Here is a 19905-nt window from a genome sequence, read left to right on the forward strand (position 1 = left end):
AGCCTCGAGTTGAGCAGCTTCTCATATATCACTGCACAAGGGTCCTTGTGGACATTTGTACAGCTCACACTGTGCAGGGGCGTGCGGGACAGAAACACAGTAAAAATACCTATACCTTGCCTTGACAGATCCAGTGGAGCAGGATGTACTACCCATGGGCTAGGAACTGTCTGGACAGAGAAGGCTGATTGTCTAGTGCCAACCAAATCACAACACCTGCACTCCAGTGGGGCCCTGGGCAGCAGGGTGAGCAGCTGTGAGGTGGGGTATGTTGGGAAGGGCCTCTGTAACCTCTGTAACCCTGGCAAACAGTAGAAGGGGAGGGTCTGCCTGCCAGGGTACACAGACTCTGAAGCATAGGGCCTCACCTAAGGTGAGAGTTGTCTTTCCTGTAGTGTGGCAGTGGAGACACTTTCTGTGTTTCTTTTCTGCCTCTGATTCCAGCTTCCACACAAATTGAAACTATAAGCTCTTGTTTTTTTCAGTGCTCACTCCTCACACACTGCTCACCTCATACCCCACCTCCCTGTCCCTCTTTCACTCTCTGTTGCTAAGAGGCTTCATTGGCTGGAGGCAAATGACATCACCTGTTGCTCCTCAAGGGCCTTAACCTTACCACATGACACTCTGCTATGATAGGAACCCATGGTCCACGCTGTTCTGGGTATCTATGGTAACACTGCAGCTTGTTACACATTCTCCACACCCACCACTCTCATTACACTGCACAGAGCTCCGGCCATCTTTCTCATATGTCAGGCATTTCCTGAGAAACGGGGAGCTCTGCATCTCCTGCTTCCACTCTTCCCCTTACTGAGGAAGGTGCTCTTGGTGACTGGGACCGGCACAATTCCAAGTAGGCAGCAGGGCATTTCCTATCCTCTGCTGCCAGGAGGGCTGCTGCAGTGCCTCCAGGCACCAGGCCCTAACTCCTGACATTGGCCTTTTCACCACAGGCACCTGAGTCACACGCAGCAGAGTCTTCAGACTTCCAAAGAGGAACTCACAGCAGGAAGAGGTCAGCAGGAAAGGGTGAGGTAGGTAGCTTTGTGTGGGAGACCCTGTACAAAATGATTGCAGGAGTCCTGGGAAGCACAGAGTAAATATCTGAGGAGAAATGGGGACAGAGAAGGGACTCTTGGTGGGGGTGGGAGGCAAGCATTAACAATGTTCTTACCTCATTTGCATTACAGGCTGTGGAAACTTGAGACACTTCTGCCATCCAACTTAGTATTGGCTCAGATTCTTTGAGCACTGATAAAATTCTGAGATTACTGCCCTTGTGTTAGATCAGTGTATAGAGAGGGGGAACAATGGCTGTGACACTGTTAGAAGATTGGTGCAAGGGTATGGACCTGGATCCCAGGAAAGCCCTGCTAATTGTGGGCATCCCTATGGAGTGTACTGAGGCTGAAATTAAGGAGACCTTGAAGGCAGGCTTACATCCCCTGTGTACATACAGGATGCTAGGCAGAATATTCAGGAGGGAAGATAATGCTAAGGCAGTCTTCATTGAATTGGCTGACACTGTCAACTATGCTGCTATACCCAGTCAGATACCAGGAAAAGGGGGTGCCTGGGAAGTAGTGGTAAAACCTCGGAACCCAGATGATGAATTTATCAATAGGCTGACTTACTTCCTGAAAGATGAAGGCCGGAGAATGGTAGATGTGGCCAAAACTCTGGGGTATAGCACCCTTCCCATTGAGGGCATAGAGCCAGAGGACTTGGACCAAGTCAAACCACCAGTTTTGCAGCCTCTGAGGGAAAGCGTGTGGTACCGAAAGCTGAAAGTGTTTTCAGGAGATGCTCTCCCAGGCTCAGGGGAAGAGAGTTTTGAAGCCTGGCTAGAGCAGGTCACTGAGATGATGCAGATGTGGCAGGTGTCAGAGATAGAGAAGAGGCGTCGCCTGCTAGAGAGCTTGCGTGGTCCCGCACTGTCAATCATGCGGGTGCTCCTGGCCAATAATGACTCCATGACTGTGGAGCAGTGCCTGGATGCCCTAAAGCAGATCTTTGGGAATAAAGAGGACTGTAGAACCTCACAGTTCAGGTTTCTTCAGACTTCCCAGAAGTCTGCAGAGAAGATCTCTGCTTTTTTGCTGCGCTTAGAGCCCCTGCTGCAAAAAGCTGTGCAGCAAAGCCCATTGTCAGTGCAAAGCACAGACATGATTCGCCTCAAACATATTCTAGCTCGGGCCTCCATGACCGCTGCCCTCCGGGGCAAACTTGAGCTCTTAGATCAGCGAGGGTGCCCACCCACTTTTCTGGAATTAATGAAGCTCATTCGAGATGAAGAGGAGTGGGAGACCACCATGGCAGTGATGAAAGAGAAACAGAGGCAAGTAGGAAGGGGCCACAGGGCCTCTGGCAGACAGGTAGTAGCAGAAGTAGGATATTCTGCAGTTCAGGTCACCATGCAGGCAGGGTGTTTCAGTGAAAACAGCACCCAGACTGCACAGGAAGGTGTGTCCCCATCACTGAAGCGCAGGCGACTGTCATGTGAACTCTGTACTATGGGAAAAGGCCATGGCCAGGCAGCATGTCCCAAAGCTGAGGACCAATCTCCACCCATGCTGAGGCCTAAAGTTGCCGAAGAAGGGTCGGGAAAAGAGGAAGGGGCTGGGGGCATGAGCCACCCCAGGCCCTAGGAAGCACAGGCTCAGGAGATCCAGGCACTCCTTTCCCTGGCAAGCAGCAGACAGATCTTAAAAAGGGGAAGGAACAGCCCAGACAAAGATCAGGAGACCCAAGTGAGGTAGGACATAGCCAGCAGGCCCAGGTCAAGCCTCCTCTCCCTCTCCCAGTGGGAAGGGACTCTATCGAACAGGACAAAAGCACATGCATCTCAGGGAAAGCTCAGTGCAGAGCCCGCAGGAAGTGTCACAGACCAAAGCAGGGAGCTGCCACACCCTGCACATGGGAATCTCAAGCCTCACACAGAGACCCCAGTGATACAGAGTATGAAGACGGTGAGACGGTGGGCTCTGACATGCGTGTCTGCAATGTCATCTGGCCAACTCCAAGTTCCCACACTACAGACTCAGAGCTAACGATGCCAACCAGACACCAGGATACATGGAGCATGGAGGAGCCTGCCCTGGGGCCATCCTTGTCAGAAGGAGCCAATACCTCTGAGGAAGAGCTCGAAGAGAGAGAAGTAATGCTCCGCAGGGGAGGTCGCAGGGTCCAACCTGTCTTCAGGATCATCTACACTGCTCTAGGGGAGCCCCAGGAAGGCAGTACCCTTGAGCCCTTCCGCCCATAAAGGCCGGGTCTCCAGACCCCAAAGCCCTGGGAGCCCAGCACCATCCCAGAGGCAGTTTCCTTTCCTGCAGCCTGACAGGGCTGTATGGGCAAGGACACCAAAGACTAAGAAGACCCCCAGGTGGGGGCACTGGCACCCACTAGGTCAGTGCACCCAGAGCTGGCTTAGGAGTGAGTGGATACAGAAGGCAGCTTTTGCTCCAAACAGGAGGAGGTAGAAAAGGAGTGGGAGGAGGATGAGNGGAGATGGGACAGGTTAGAGTAGGGGGGACAATGGTGGCTGGGTTAAAATGCTGGGTGCATTCAGGCAAGGTCCATGATGAGCTGTTGTGATTTCAGCTGGCCAGTGGGCAACAGGATACTGTTAGTTGTGGGTGGGCACTGTCTTTCTGGCTCCCCAGAGCACTTGGGAATAAGCGGGTTAGGCATTGAAGGGAGGGCACAGGACCACAGGATTCCCAGCAGTGCACGGGGGTGGAGGGGTGGGAATCGGGGCATCCAGCCAGGTCAGACAGGCCACGTGTGTGCTCCCGGGCTAGCAGACAAGGTCAGGGAAGGGCCGTAGAAGGGCCCTGGCATGAGGTCAGATGTCCCCAGCAGGAGCTGTGTACAAGACAGGAGGGCAGGGGTGACATTTTCTAACCCACCCCACCTGCTTTTCCCTGCCTCAGGCAGCCAACAGATGGCCACTGCTAGTGTAGCCACTGAGGGACCTTTAGGGATAGTGGTGTTGGGAGGTTGGTCATTGGGAAGAGGGTGGACAGAGCAGGGCTTCCACATTCTCATGCCATGGGGTGGGAAGACAGAGTCACATTACACACTGAGTACGAGCTGGGAGGGGGGCCATCCCTGGGTCCTGGGAGCAGTACTAAGCAATGAATATGAGAATTTGGATGGGCCTGGGGAGGGGTCCCTTCCTTTGCTGTGTCCTTTCAGTCTATTGAGCCCTTGGTACCATTTATATACAAATGGAAGTGTCTGAGGCTTCCTCAGTCTGTGTCTGCAGGTGTCTTCCAGCCATTTTTCAGGGATAGAACCTTTGACCACCTCCACTGTACAGATGAAGGACACAGTCTTCTAGTAGTCAAGAGCCAGGGCCAGATACTGGAGTCTGCATCTGGTGACCCAGCCACGTCAGGGCTGCAGATAGTGGAGCTGCACCAATGGAAGAGCCCTCAGAGACCTGGGCACACACAGAACATGGGGGTGTCCAGGGGGTGCACATGGGATGAGTGATAGGTGGCATGTCAGTGGGTCATAATTGCAGAGTGGTTGGCACTCAGGACTTGGCCTGCATCTCAAGAGTCTCTTGGGGGTGAGTCCCATCAGGACAACCTGCGGGATTGGGATGGTGCCTCTAGTTGAACTCTGCTCTCCCTGCCTCCTTCAGGCAATGCAGTGTGTCTCAGCAGAGCCAAGGCAACTGGTCACTTTCTAGGAGTTCCTCCAAACTTGATGGGGACAGGAGAAAATGAGTAGAATAAGGGGTTGATCCCAGCCAGAACACTAGGCTTCCTTTTCTGATCTGTCCTGAATTCAGAGTTGGCCCATGTATACTTTTGATCACTGAGCAGGTATAACTGTGTGTATGTGTGTGGGCATGTGTTAGCATGTATTTCTCAGAGTATGAATGAATGCATAAGAAATCATGTGTGTCACTAAATGGGTGTATGTCACTGATGTGTGAATGAGGACATGAGTGTCATGGAGTATGTGTTAGAGTAAGAGTTCTGATATCAAGAATCCCTGTGTGTGAGTGTGTCATTGAATGTGAACATGTGTATCATTTTGTGTGAATGTGTTTCAGTGCATGCCATTGAACATGTGTGAGAACTTGTAAGTATACTGTGATGTGAGTGCATCACTGACTGTTAGTGAATGGGTATGAGCAGGTATATTGGATGGTTGGTGGGCTTCACTTCCTTAAAGGATCAAATGAGGGAGTTGAGAGGTAAAGCTGCTTCCCCACCAACACTAAGCAGTGAGAACTTTGAGGGATTCCAGCCCACCAGCCCTACACTGAGGCCTCTGTCCGTTTCATCCTTATCTGGCCTTGGCACATTCCCATAGGCAGAGTGTGTTCAGATGCACATTGCTCACAAGGTGCTCTGGGTGGGCTGTGTATGATCTGCAGATACAGAGGTCCACCCAGGTGCTTACTTACATGTGTGGATCCACCACCTTGTAATTGTATGTTTATCATGTCACAGATGAATATGAAGGACAAAGACAATCTAGAGGCCAAGCTGGGAACTCTGGTGTATTCTCCCATCAGCCCTTTCCCCTGCAGTGGCCTTTCTATGCTTCTGATCTCCACCTGTTCTTGAATTTTGGATTGCCTGCTCTTGGAGCATGTGTAAATATTCATTCTCCACCAAAAGGAAGATGCTGTGGGGCAGTCACTTTCCCAGCATCCATAGCAGGGGTAACAGGATAAAGGTCACACCCTGGGCAGTCTGGCCTCCCATGGGTCCTGGGAATCAGCAGGGCCATCTCATTCTCAGCCCACAGTGTTCTACCACAGAGAGGATAAATTAGAATGAGATGAGTGAGCTTGTCTTTCTTCTCTTGTCCTTGGCCCATTCATGGGACACTCCACCCAGATCCCTGGCTCCTTTACTTCAGAAGGGTTATACAAGGGCCAAAGTCCAGGTACCTGGATCATTGCTTCTCTGGGCTCGGAGGTCCCCTGGGGCTAGGGAGCCCTGAGCCATGTGTCCCCAGGTTCTCCCTGGCAAGGCTGGATCTACACCTGGGTATAAACTCTTGTCATCTGAGCTTTTCCCCACTTGAATCCTCCATCGTTTGGTATACAGCTTCTCCAAAGGGCACAATCTTTCTTGAGACCCTATTCTCTCCTCTTGGAGCCTTGAATGTGTCTGCCTCCTTGGCCTGCTCTTCCTGCACACAACAGCCCTGCAAGTGCTCTGGCTGCCAGCACCTCCAGCTCCCCTGCACCATGCCCCAGCTGCCTGCCTGACTCAAATTCATGGATCAAATTCTTACAGCAGAAAGCCACAGGTCCTTATATCCTTAGGTCCTCACTACAAGCCATGGTCTCCACAGCAAAGAGGGGAGAACAGGCTCCAGGCAGATCCCTTTCATGACCTGGTGATGGGGGTGGGTGGGTGGATTTCTCTAGCAGCAGCTAGACTGAGTGAGCCCTAGGACCATCCCATTTCTGGATCAATGGTACAGAGGGCTCAACAGGCTGCAGGAACTTGAGGCAGGAAGGAACCCCTCCTCAGTTCCATCCAAAGTCTCACAGCTATCACTGTAACTGAGTCTTCCAAAAAAGATCCACTGTTCTATCAAGTCAGCTGCTTCGGGATTGTGGGGAACATAATACCAGTGAATTCCATGAGCATGAAAACCTGTCTCACAATTTTCACTATGAAAGGGTTCCTTGACCAGAAGCAATGTTGTGTAGAATAACATGATGATGGCTAAAGCATTATTTAAGCCCACAAATGGTAGTTTTAGCAGAAACATGGCATATGGGGAGGTAAATATCATGGTCAAGAGTTCACTTTCTGGGGTTGGGTTTGTGGCTCAGTGGTATAGCGTTCACCTAGCACATGTGAGGCACTGGGTTTGATCCTCAGCACCATGTAAAACTAAGTAAACAAAATAAAGGTATTGTGTCCATCTAGAACTAAAAATATTTAAAAAAAAAAAAAAAAGAGTTCAGTTTCTACTAAGGCCCACTAGTAGGCCAAAGCTTGTCTCTGAAAAGAAGGGTAGATAATGATGATAGCAAAGCAATGCTCTAAAACCCTTAAAGGCCGGTGCCATTTCACCTATGGGGCCTGCCAAAGGCTTCAAAGTGCAGCTCTATCTGCCACCGACATTTGAAGCACCACTAGGTATGCAGGATCCTATGGACTAAGGGTAAAAGCAGCCTAAACAGCAGCTTGGATCTGTTGCAGAGTCTCCTCTTTCTTGGTTGTAGAAGGAGCCAGAAGCAACAATTCAGTCTTTGCCTTAGAAGAGCTATCTCAACATGCCACATACTATTTTGGGCCTCTGCAACTTTAACTGAGGTAGAAGGCCCCTGAATCTGTCAAGATTTATTTCCCACTCCATGACCTGCAAATTTCTTAACAGTAAGTTCAGAGTAGTTGCTACTTCACACTTGAGTCATCCAATTAGCATAATGTCATCAATGCAATGGCCAGTATGATACCTCATGGAAGGGAAAGGTGATTAGGATTCCTGGAACTAAATTATGACATGGGCCTGGAGAATTCATATACCTCTAGAATATGACAGTGAGGGTATATTCCTGGCTTTGACAGATGAAAGAAAACTGCTTTGGGTGGGGCTTATTGACAGGTATAGAGAAAAAAGCATTTGCCAGATCAATAGATGCATACCAGGTACCAGGACATATGTTAATTTGCTCAAACACTGAAGCCACATCTGATACAGCAGCTGCAACTGGAGTCACCACCTAGTTAAGCTTACAATTATCCACTGTCATTCTCTTAAGATCCATCTGTCTTCGGCACATGCCAAGTTTGAGAGTTACACAGGGGTGAGGTGGGGATCCCCACCTGTGCATCTTTCAAGTCCTGATGGTGGCACAGATCTTTGCAATCCCTATAGAAATGCTGTATTACTTTTGATTTGCTATTTTTCTAGGTGTAGGTACCTCTAACATTTGGCCTTCCATTTGGCCTTTTCCACCACAATAGCTCCCACTCCACATGAGGGTATTATTGATTGGGAATTCTTCCAGCTGCTAAGCATTTCTACTCCACTTATACATTCTGGAATTGAGGAAATAACCACAAGGTAGGTTCAGGACTCCCTATGAGTCAGGTCTGAGTTAAAACTCCATTAATCACCTGATTTCTGTAAACCCCTACTCTGACTGGTGGGCCACAGTGACATTTTGTTTCTCTTAGAATCAGCAACAATTCATAGTCACTCTGTGAAATGTCTGATTTTTCCTTTTCCCCAAAGCACAGTTTCTCTGGTAAAAGGCTGTAGGTCACTTTGCAGAAGGCCAGGAGAAAGATTAACAATAAAAATTGTTAGCAAACTGAGGGCATTCCTCAACCAGATGTGGGATGTGGGATTTTGAGTCTATAAATTGTCTCAAATCTGAGAATCGGTTGATTGCTACAACTGTTTTTGTCATTTAAGTCAGATTTTGTTTCCTTGGTCTAGAACTTTGCTGCTTATATAGATCAAGTTAAGAATTTAATAGGTTCCCTATCTATTGCATGCCCATGAAAACCATGATCAGCCCATAAAATATGTAGGTCAGAGTAAGTTAGACCATTCTGTTTGCTACTTTGCTTCTGCTGTTGCATTCAGGATTGCCAGAGCTGAATAGCTGTGATTCCCAGGGCAAGGTCGGGCCTACAGAGAAGAATGATCACAGAACTCTTCAATGATTCCAGGGCTCCCCTGGCAAATTGATTTCTAAAAGTACTGGTGTCCCACCTGGCCACTCTCTTGAGGTGGTTTTGCATGCTGCTTATAGCTTCCCTGGCAAGTGTTCCATGTTTCTTGCATCTCTAACTTTCTGGGGTCTCCACTCAGCTTTGGCTCCACTCTCACCATGCCACACATCATTCTGTAAGGGTGTAGTTTAGTGTGTGGCCCACAGTGAGTGCTCAGAAAATATTTAAATTATTACATGGATAAATAAGAAACTTCAACTCAGATGTCCCCTCCCCAAGGACACTATCCTTAACTACAAAATCCAGGTTACCCAGCTTTTCCTTATGCTCCTTTAGCAGTTACTACTGAAATAGGATTTTTTGCCTTGTCTTTCTCCCCATGAAATCACCATTCTGTAAGTTAATAGTTTGTGCCTCTTTTGATCCCTCATATCCCTGTGCCCCATGCAAGACCTGACATGATGCAGAAAGAATTAAATGCCTTGGGGATGGAGATGACTGTAGAACACCATACAAAAAGAGAGGCTGGAAGATAGCCTTCTTGTGTATAGCAAACTCCTACTTAAGTTTTATATCATCTCCTTAGGAAAAGCTGGCCATTTGGCCCAGAAGAGTTTACTACATTATAGCATTTTACCCACCCTGTATGTTTTCCTCAGAGCACTTATCACCATGGTATGTTATAACCATCACAAGGGTTTAAATTGGATCTGCAATATTGGGAGGGAATATCCATCTAGCACACTGGTAGAAAACAGATGGTCAATAAATGCTTGTTTAGAGATTAAGTGACCAAGTGATACATCAAGGTGTTGGTCCAAAAGAAAGCACTAATGGACAGACAAGGAGTTGACTTGGCAGCAGCATGTCATACCAAACCAACACAAACTGGATGGCTTGTAAAGCAGAAGTTGGTCTGAGAAGATTCATTGAAAGAGAGCATTTATGCAGAGCACAGTGTACAGTGGGCTTTGGAGGTGATGAACCAGGTGGAGCAGGTAGAGAGAGAGGCAGTTGTCAAGGAGAATGCAACATACAAATAGCCTGCAAGGGCAGAGGGCAGGGTGGACAGTGATCAGGGCAGGGACCTAAGGCAGCCGCTCAAGAAGAACCCCATGAAACACGCATTCAAAGCTAAGCACAGTGCCAGAAAACAAGTCTCCAAAAATTAAAAGGGAATGAAGTCATGCAAAATATGTACCCCAACCAGCATGTAATAAAGTTAAAAATCAGTAACAGAAAGTAAGTTTGAGAATTACTTTCTTTAATTTCTGTAACAAGTGTGTTGTTTACACACTCCTAAATAAACAAAGAAGTCACAAGGGAAATTAGAAAATCTTTTCAGATCAATGAAAACATAACATGTAGCTAATGCAGTGATGAGGAAAAAGTTCATAGTTATGAATGCATATATTAAAAATGATCTGAAGTCAAAAACCTAATTTTACCCCTTAAGGAACTAGAAAAAGAACAAACTATCACCTTCAAGACACTGAGGAGAGCAGAAGGAAAAAAAAAAGAAAAAAAGACAAGCAAACTAAATCCAAAGTAAGCAGAAGGGACAAAGTAATAAATATTTGAGCAGATATTAATGAAATAGTATAAAATGATAGAAAAACCAATGAAACAATACAAAAGAGTAAATGTTTTCATTTGAAAGGAATAAAATCAATACCCATTTAGCAAGATCAATTAAGCAAAGCATGCCTTGGTAAAGGCACTCATGGGATGAGCCTCATTAGCAGTGTGGTAAGGACAGAACTCACTATGAAAGTTCAGAGGAATTTGAAAGTAAAGGGCCCTGGAAAGGCCCCTGGAGCAGAAGGCATTCAGAAGAAATAGAACAATGGGCAGAATGTACTTGGAGGTAGGTTTGGGATATTCCCAGTGAGAGGACACCATGCAGAGAAGCTTCACCAGAGGAATGTGTTCTGTGGAGGAAATTTATAGTTCAAAGACATTCATAAGCAAAGAGCAGTCCTCAGAGGATTACACATGGGGATGCATGGGTAGGGGACCTTATGGGTATTGACTCAGGATGGGGGACAGGAAATGGGAGTAGGAATACAGGAGGTCAAATACTGGGACCAACTTGCTTGGTAGGAACCTGGTCTGTTAGGTGATTTCACAATGACACTACCATGTTTTCCTTTGTGTCACACACTATCATCAACTGAAATACCTAGTTATGAGCTACCACTACAATCCTTTTCTCTTGCATTAGTAGGTCTCTTTGCCTAATTGCATCCACTGCAGCCAAAATTGGGTTGAGGGTGGGCTGAGGGATACTAATACAATAGCCCCCAGGACCTTGCTCAGTGGTGGGAACAGTTCACTAGTACCATGTGTTCCATCTTTGGACTTCCTGTCCCTGAGTTGGATCAAGACTTAGATGATATGTAAACTGCATTTTCTAATGATGTGAAACTTGGAAGCATGGCTGGTTTCATAGGCAGAATGACAATTCAATAGGATCCTTACAGTTTAGAACATTGGCCTTAAGGAGCAAGATGAAGCAGTCTTGCCTTTTGGTACACAGCTGGAGTAATGAGATCCAGTGTGTGTTGAGGGGCAGCTTTGAAGAGTGCCTTTGAGAAATGTATATTCAGAATCAATGTCAAGAAGAGTTGAAGGAACCAGGAGTGTTTAAATGGAAGGAGTTGACTGACAGACCCTGATAAGTATCTTCATCTATTTTAGGGGCTGGCATTTAGGAAAGGAATTATAGACCACCACTGGGTGACCAATTAAAGGGAAATACAATTTAACTCAATTGAAGTGCATTTTCTAAAACTGAGGCTGTCCATAGACAGTATGGGCTTGGAGAGGAAGGAGTTCTTGGTCATTGAAAATGTGTAAAAATAAAAGGGGGGATCACCTGTCTGTGAAGGATATAAAGGGAAGGATGTATCCAAAAGAATATGATCTTCTATATTAAGATTTGCTGATGGGCTGGGGCTGTAGCTCAGTGGCAAAGTATCTGCCTAGCATGTGTTAGGCACTGGGTTTGATCTTTACCATCATATATAAATAAATAGATAAATAAATAAATAAATAAATAAATAAAGGCATGCTGTCCATCTGCAATTATAAAAGAAAAATTTAAAAAGGTTTGCTGAACGTAGAACTCTATATTTCCTCTGCCTACATAGTTTCTGGATCTTGCTGTAAATACTTACTTAGTTGCTTTTGTAGAGGAAGTCTTCAGGTAAATCACACAGCCAGGTACACCAAGTTACTAAACTCAAAAAAAGGAAATCTTAACACTGACACGTACATTTTAACATTTATTATAATTGTGTACACTATTGTGGATTAAGCATGCACAACTAGAAATACTAAGAAATTTTATAAAAGCAACAATGTAATACAACCATTTCTCTTCCTTAAGTCTGTAGAATTCTGTGTCTTTAAAAACATTTCTGAAAGAGGCTGCTTTGGATCAAGGTCAATACTGACATTACAAGCTGTCTTTCAATATCTTGCAGGTTGGTTCTAAAACTACCTTAAAGGAAGAGTATATCTTGAGGGTGGGGAAACCAGCCTATCCTGGGCTTCTTTACCTTGTATTATGTCTGGGAGGCCTGTACTGAGACTCTGTAATGGCACCTCTCACCAAAGGAGTGACTTCTTTTTCAATCATGGTGTTAGTGCTCACCATGTACTAAGTCCCATGTTGGAGCTAGACTTCAAGAAGACTTGTTAATATTTAGTTTTGGTACATGGCATATGGAACTATTCTTCTCCTTCAGAGTAAATCCAACTCACATCTATCAAATAAATGGAATGTTCATCTCTGATCATCTGACAGAAATAACAAATCTACAAGCCAACATGTACAGGGCTCACAAACTAAAGAAAGATGGAGGCTCATTTTATAATTCAATCAAGAGGCCTTCATTTTTTATCCAAAAATTCTAAGGTGGTTTTACCTCTTGAGGAGTTTACAAATTAGTGCTGGGCCCAAAGTTTGCAGGTGACAAGTAACCTAGGCTAACCTAAGATTGTCAGCTAACTGCATGGACAGGCCTGTATCTTTCTCTATTTTCCCAGACAATGAGTTCCCATGATCTGAGAACCTGGGCCCCAGTAGTTGCTGCTGGCTTGAGTCTGGACTGGAAAACAGGAAGGCATTAAAGAGTGTGTACTCAGAGTAGCTGGCTGATTGGAGCTTTCCCTGGGTTGATGAGGTTCTTTATGGGAACTCTGTGAGTCAAATTTACCCCTGGTTAAAAGCACCCTGCTTTGGGGGAGAGGGAAGAAGGGCAATTTGGCCCTTATGGTGCTTCAATGGGGGTCCAGGATGCCCACAGGACTGAGATTTCACATCCTGCCCCTTTGTAAGAGTATGCCTTGGTGGAGGCCAAAGGGGTAGTGTTACATGGCAGGATTCAGATATCTTCTTCACAGTGGTGAGCACATTCTAAGCACTAAATCAATGTTCACTATTGTTACTACTCCTGGAGAGAGCATGGGCTCTGGAGAGGGACAGTAGTAGTGCTGCATAGCGTTCTTCAGAAGGCAATGACCACCTATCTGAGTCTCACTATCCTCATCTGTAAAATGGAGACAAGAATATTCTCTTCTCAGGATTATTACAGCAATTAATGCCATCGCTTTGTAAAGATGCATGGTATGTAGGGAGGCTTCAAAGATGTTAGCTACTTTTCTCTCCTCTTAAACTTACTTTGATCTATGTACCTTGAAAGCCAATTGAGAGGATTTCTGTGTAAGGCCCAGGGAGCAGGAATTAAGGGCAAATACACTAATCAGTTATCAAAATTCAAACATACACAGATATCCCTTTGGTTAGTAGCCTCCTAAAATCATATCCTATTGAATTTGATCCTAACAGCATAAACTTACCAATATGCACCCACACACCTTTAGGGAAAAAGTCCAATATAGCAAAAGGTGGATGGGAAGAGGGAATTAAAATCTCCTATATAACTCAATCAAAAACAACTAACTACTTAAAAGAATGTATGGAAACTTTAAAACATATATATATATGGCAAATAGACAAGATAAACATTAGCCTATGCCAACCCCTAGCATTCAATGCCTGCAATTTACCCACAAGGGATCGTCAACAGTCTTTAACTTGGCCCCTCAGAAGCCTCAAGGGAGTCAGTACAAACTGAACTCCATGCTTCTTCCCATGCCTAACACACTAGGCTACCTATACTCATCAGAAAGCCAGTCTGTCTTAGGAATGCTAAGATGGAATTTGTGTTCAAGTCTTTGATGGAGCCTGAAATGAGATTATGTATGTAAAGTGCCTCCTAAACTATAAAAAGCTACACACACAAGTAATTATCATAGCATCAGTAAGATACAATACTGGATGTAAGCATGTTCAACCTAAGAAGGGAAGAAGTATGAGGAAATCAGAGGGAGGAAGTGAAGGGAGAGGATCCAAGAACTGGGGACAGCCAAACTTGTCCGGGAGTCATCAGCTTCTGAGCATCTCGGGGAAGCTAAAAGAAAATATGAGTAGCCATAAAACTGGAAATATATGTTCAATCCAACAATCAGTCAGAGGCCCTTAATGTGTGTCACTGTTCTAGTGATCAGGAACTAGAGTCCAATTAAAATGTGTCACCTGTTGAGAAGATAACCTGCATGTAGCTAGGGGAGAGTCTGGTTTGCATCCATTCTGATTGCCTTCAAGGGAAATATTATGTTCCATGCTCAGACACTGGGGGCAATTCCACTGTCTGTTAACTTAGAAGCTTGTTTTACTGACTACCTTGGCTACTGAGTCCTGATCTGAAGCTAATCAATGGTAGAAGGGGTCCAAAGCAACTGGCAGAGCTCAGGCCCAGAATCTGAAGACCTGGGGTTAGGTCCTGATACTACCATAAGCCAACTAGGTGTTTCCTCTATACCCCTTCCCTTTCAAAGTTTTTATTTCCTGGCTACAAATTGATGCTAATAGAGTCCCAGTAGCATTCCAGGACAGCTAGAGGGCTCAGCTGGGGTGTTTTATGTAAGGTGCTTCTAGAGAGGAAGAGACTGTGACTCTGACAACTTGGAAGAATCCTCAGGGAGGGACTTTGTTCATGTCAATTAAGACTTCAAAGTATCATAAGACATAGGAACACAAAGACTCGGCCTCATGAACAAAAAGGCTGGAGGGATAGCAGGGTCCTGGGATAAGACCCAGGGAGAGATCAGGGAAGATTTCTTCCCCCAGTGAATCTCTTGGCTGCTCGTCCCTTGAAATGCCAACACCCACCTAGAAGAGCTTCTCATAGCATTTCCCACAGTGGATGGTGTCTCGGTGAATGAAGATCTGATCCAGGAGATCACCCATTGGTTTACTGCAAATTCCACACTGAAAGAGAAAGCAAGGTGGAGATCAACACACAAAGTGAAGCAACATGAATGAGTGGAAGGGGAGGGGGTGCCTGAGCAAGGCAGGAGGCAGATGCTGTGAGCCAATGCTGCATCCTCGACTTCCAAGCAGACAACCAAAAAAAAAAAAAAATGGCAAAAAACAGAAGCAAAACTCAGACTCAAATCAAAAAACACACAAAAACTAGCTGGCAGGATGATGACAAAGTGGTTAGGAGCCCAGGTTTCAGAATTCAGTCTGCATTTAAAACCTTGACTGTACAAATTATTAGCTGGGTGAACTTGGGCAAGTTACTGAAATTCTCCCAGCTTCCATTATTCCATTTCCTCATCTATAAATGAGCAAGATATACTCTTCAAGCTCATGAAGAACATTCAGAGGCATAGGCTACATAGAGCACACAGCCTGGGGTCAGGAATAAGCAAAGCATTCAGTAAGTGCCAACAGTCACTGCTTTTGTAAGAGAGGCTGGAAACATTAAGGGTGAAATTGAAGGTCCAGAGGAAGGTGATATGAGAGTCCTACAAAATGAAAGAATCTTTTAGCAGTCCAGCCCCTCCAACTTCATGACTCACAAACCTGCCTCCCCAGGCATGCCAGTGGTGAACCTTCCTGGCACTGGTTGTTGAGGCAGTGTGGCCTGTAGACAGTCTCAAATAAGAAGAGCCAAAGAATCCACACATGTCTTGGTCTCCAGCCCTTTCCAGGTCCCTAGATTGAGCTTTCTGGTTTCAACCTTTCAGAAGGTGCTGGGAAGGGCAAAGAACAATTTCGCGGCTACTCCAACTCCCTTTGTTCATTTTTGTCAAGCACCCTTCTGATGATAATCTAGCTACTTCTACTTTTCAATTAATTTGAAAATCCTTCTGGTAATTTTAATTCTCACTGTAAATCAATTAGCCCTCTACTGCATATATTATGTTTCTATAATTTTAGTTTTTGTGAACAAGGACTTGAACCTGAACTTAACTGATAGTACCTATCTATTTAGTTGATCACCTCTGGATACACAGAAAACTTATTATAAATGCTTCATGCTGTGGCAAATGGGGGATCCTGAAGAACTGCTATGATGCTGCAGGCCATGAGTGTCCTATCTTTTTGAAATAGTGCCCCTTTAAAATTAAAACAACTTTTGACAAGTGCTTTTCTGCATCCCAAATTTCCTCATGCTGACAATGAAAACTGAAAATATACTCCCTAGCCTGGTGGCACCAAGGAAGTTGAGAGTGATGTGTTCTCTCGCTAGCAGGGCCGTGCTAAATCTATATATGTATATGATCTGCCTTTTGTTTCTATAAAGTATAACCACTCCTACAGAACCAGCAGAGAAGCAATTCTAGCTGCTTCTTCCCAATTTAATCAAATTGCACAAAAATTCACTGAAGAAACAATTTATATGAAGGACCCTGAGCAATGTGGTGGTTTTGGGGAGGGGGGGGGCAGAAGAATGCAGCTGGGATGCCACTGGCTCTGATATCACAATCTGAGATTGGGATCCTTGGGTTCTAAATAGCTCTGTGACCTCTCTAACCCTGTGTTCATTGCCCATGTGGTGACTCAAGCATTCGGCTTGCCCTCCAGGCATCCCCAACCATCTCAGGCCCCACTGTTCTGCCACAGCTCCAACTTCCACACACCTATGTGAACCCAACTAGGCCACTTTAAAATCCCTGCTCAGCACTCAGTCTCATTCTTGATTCATCAGCCTCACCTGGTGAAATCTCTACCCTGTCCATGCAAGCCCCTTGCTGGGGAACCCACATACCCTGCTGACTGTTCCAGGTAGGAGTTCATGGCATTCACTGCAAGTGGGCACCGCCTGGCCTCCATTTCTCTCTGGTCCATCTACCTTCCCACTCTCTGAGGTGATATTTCTTCCCTTCTCTTCTTTCCTTAACCTCCAGCACTACCCACCTTCTCTCACTCAGAGATATGAACATGCTTTGCATCAACTGAGAAAATAGGAAACAACTGCTAAATAAAATTTGTTCTTCCACCACTCAATCAGGAAACGTCTCTGCACATGACCCACATAGTCAGCCTTTGCTAACCATGCTATGTCAAACAGGTACCCATCCTTCTCTCCTACATGAGGATGTCCTACTCCTGCACCATCAGTGTTTGCTTTACACTGGATCATGCCTATCAGCATCAACACATGCTATGGTCTTCCTCCACTGCCTGACTGCTCTCTCAAGCAAGTCCTCTAGATCTCTTCATTTCCACATGTTCCATTATCTCTTGAGCCCACTACAGTCAGGCTTTTCTCCCCAGCCCTGCAAAGTCTCTGAGATTGTGCACAAATGTACACAGGAATCAAGACTTCTTCACATTCTCTGAACCCATGAGACTCCAGTGCTCTGTAGGATGTTCTCAGCAGTACCACCTGTTTTTCTTACCTTAAAGCAATATTCATGGCAGCAGATGCCAAGATGTTCTAGGGTGATCTTTGGACAGTCTTGGATCTCTCGGCTGCAGTAAGTACAGATACCTCTGTGAGAAGAAAAACAAAAACCCAGTTTCCACACTGGCATACAGACTTTTGATGTGATACAGCTAGGCCTCAGTTTGCTGTCAGGATTCCCAGCCTGACATCTTTTTCTGGGAGCAGAGATACAGGCTAGACCAGTTCTCGGTTGTTGTAGGCTCTTGCACTACTCCCCCAAACGAGTCCTGATGTCCCTTCTCTTTATGCCTGGGACCACTGAGCCTTGGTCCCCAGCCCCAATACTCTTAGACCCACACTTACCTTAAGTCTGCCTGTAGTGACTACTTGGAGCTTATGCTAAAGTTCTAGGTACTGACTTCTGGGTCAATTATCTCCCACATTCCAGGATCTTTGCTTTGTTCCCAAGAGTCACCTCTGCCTCTTCTCCTTAGACAGGACCTATGAGGGTGCCTGTTTGCTCTCCTCCTATATGCTGAAATTAGGAGTACCTACTTCCAGAGATTTAGGCCTGCTTCTGACAGTGGCTGGGGTAGTGCTAGCAATCTGGGGCCATTTTAGTTCCTTTCCAAGGCCTAGTATTACCATAAGCTGGCTCAGAGTCTACTCTCTGGATGGAAGCATTTCTATAGACTCTTGCCCTCATTGCATCCTGTTCCTTTGTATATTATCACCACTTTCAGCTTGTTTTTTTTAATCTGTGCATGTGTGTCTGTGTATGTGTGCATGTATGAAGTGTACAAATGACTAGGGTGATCTCCTTGGAGAATTCCCTTTCTCCCTCTAAGCCCAGCAATTAAACAGTAATGTTTGACTCTAGATTTAGGAGACGTGTAGTGGAAAGGGGGACCCCCAGGGTATCTGGTCTGCCATACTGCTAAAGTGGATGCCTCATTTCATTTGTTCCTGTGGAACTGGCTAATTCTCAGGTTTCTAACCAACCTGCTTCATGTGGTCTACTTATGATTTGAGTGTGTTCCTCAAGAGTTCATATGATGGAAGCTTAGTCCTCAGTGTGGCAATGTGGCATTGATGGTACATTTCAGGATTTGGGGAATAGTGGGAGGATTGTGGCAGGATACTACCCTCAAAAGAGATTAATGTAGTTCTTGCAGGATCAGATTAGTTCCCATGAGAATGGGTTATTATAAGGAAACGTGGCACTTCCCCTGGATCCCTTTTCTGAGCATGCCACTTGCCACTCTTACACATGTTCCTGCCTTTATGATGTCTCACCTCCCATGAGAACCCTTACCACAGCCAAACAGATGTTAGTGCCATACCCCCGAACCTCCTAAACTGTAAGCTAAGTGAACCTCTTTTATTTATAAAATAACAATAACCTCTGGTATTTTGTTATAGTAACATATAATGGACTAGGACACTGGCCTTCTCTGATAAGACTTTATCTGGTGATGTGATTTATGTGGTTATCTGGGATTCAGATAATAAATGAGAATAATAAATAACAAATGCTTAATAAATGAGAAGGGATGTGTCAGAGTACAAACATCTCTAGCCAGGGCTTTAGTCCTGGCTCTGTCCCTAACTCCCTGTGTGAATTAAGGGTATGTTACATATCCTACCAGACCAATTTCCTTCACTGTAACCTGAATAGATTCAATCTCAAAGACTCTTTAACACTCTATTCCAATAATTTAAAAATAGAACTTGTCATTAACATTATCTTGTGACTCTGCTGACATCTAATGATGACTTTTGAAACTGCTGGATGAAGTGCCCTTCATTCAATTCAATGATTCCACACCACTTTGCATTTTTAGTTCTGTCTGTTTTCTGCCTTGTTAATAATAGCAGCCCATTTTTTAAAAATCCCCCTCATCTTTCTTTTGTAGTTATTTTTTTTTTCTTTTGACTTCTGGTTAGAGGTACTAGTTAATTAGGTTCTACTCTGAGGAATCACTACTGCTGACATGAGCACCTTGTGCTCTCAGACACAACTTCCTTTTCCAGTAACCTTTTTTGTCTACCCTTTGCTCTTACTTGGGTTCAAAGGCTTTAGTTGTCCCTAGTGTGGCATCCTGATAAGGGAGGTACTACCCTCCAGTGTCCTGCACTATTGTGACAATCCTGTAAATAGGTTGGAAGCTACAAATCACCATATAAAACCAAACACATATGGTATGGAGCTCCCTAGTATGAAAGCAGACATACCTCTCAGAGTGTGATGTATTGTCATATAGAAGTTTCTTCTCCATGTCAAATGACTTCTCGATGTTGCTGACACTGCAGAGTATGATGGAGAAAAGGAGGAAAGAAGATGGAAGCCAGATCACTATCATCATGATGCATAATGGACAGTTTTCCAATTAACCCTCTGGCCACAAGCCAGATGTGACTACATTGACAACCATCACCTCTGATCCTAAATGGTACTTGATACTATAGTGGCT

The 19905-nt window shown here is 45.2% G+C and overlaps 2 protein-coding genes across 6 annotated transcripts in view; one reads left to right on the forward strand and one right to left on the reverse strand.

The window, feature by feature from the left end:
• Positions 1–372: 372 nt before the first annotated feature.
• Pnma5 (PNMA family member 5) lies at positions 373–3806 on the forward strand. Its single transcript, XM_015498084.2, has 3 exons — positions 373–856; positions 957–1037; positions 1194–3806. Exon 3 carries the CDS (start codon positions 1314–1316, stop codon positions 2649–2651), a length of 1338 nt encoding a protein of 445 aa, XP_015353570.1. The 5' UTR covers positions 373–856; positions 957–1037; positions 1194–1313; the 3' UTR covers positions 2652–3806.
• An 8149-nt stretch (positions 3807–11955) lies between these two features.
• The window catches only part of Znf185 (zinc finger protein 185 with LIM domain), a 50053-nt gene continuing 42103 nt past the window's right edge, over positions 11956–19905 (reverse strand). For all 5 annotated transcript variants that reach the window (XM_048796962.1, XM_048796960.1, XM_015497998.2 and 2 more), the window contains 4 exons: positions 19667–19738; positions 17445–17538; positions 14923–15021; positions 11956–14161 (listed from right to left, as the gene is read on the reverse strand). In XM_048796962.1, coding sequence (XP_048652919.1) covers positions 14923–15021; positions 17445–17538; positions 19667–19738 — 265 coding nt within the window. In that variant the 3' untranslated portion in view covers positions 11956–14161. The remainder of the gene's footprint in view (positions 14162–14922; positions 15022–17444; positions 17539–19666; positions 19739–19905) is intronic.

This window comes from Marmota marmota, unplaced genomic scaffold (assembly GCF_001458135.2).
Source record: "Marmota marmota marmota unplaced genomic scaffold, marMar, whole genome shotgun sequence".
Classification (NCBI taxonomy): domain Eukaryota; kingdom Metazoa; phylum Chordata; class Mammalia; order Rodentia; family Sciuridae; genus Marmota; species Marmota marmota.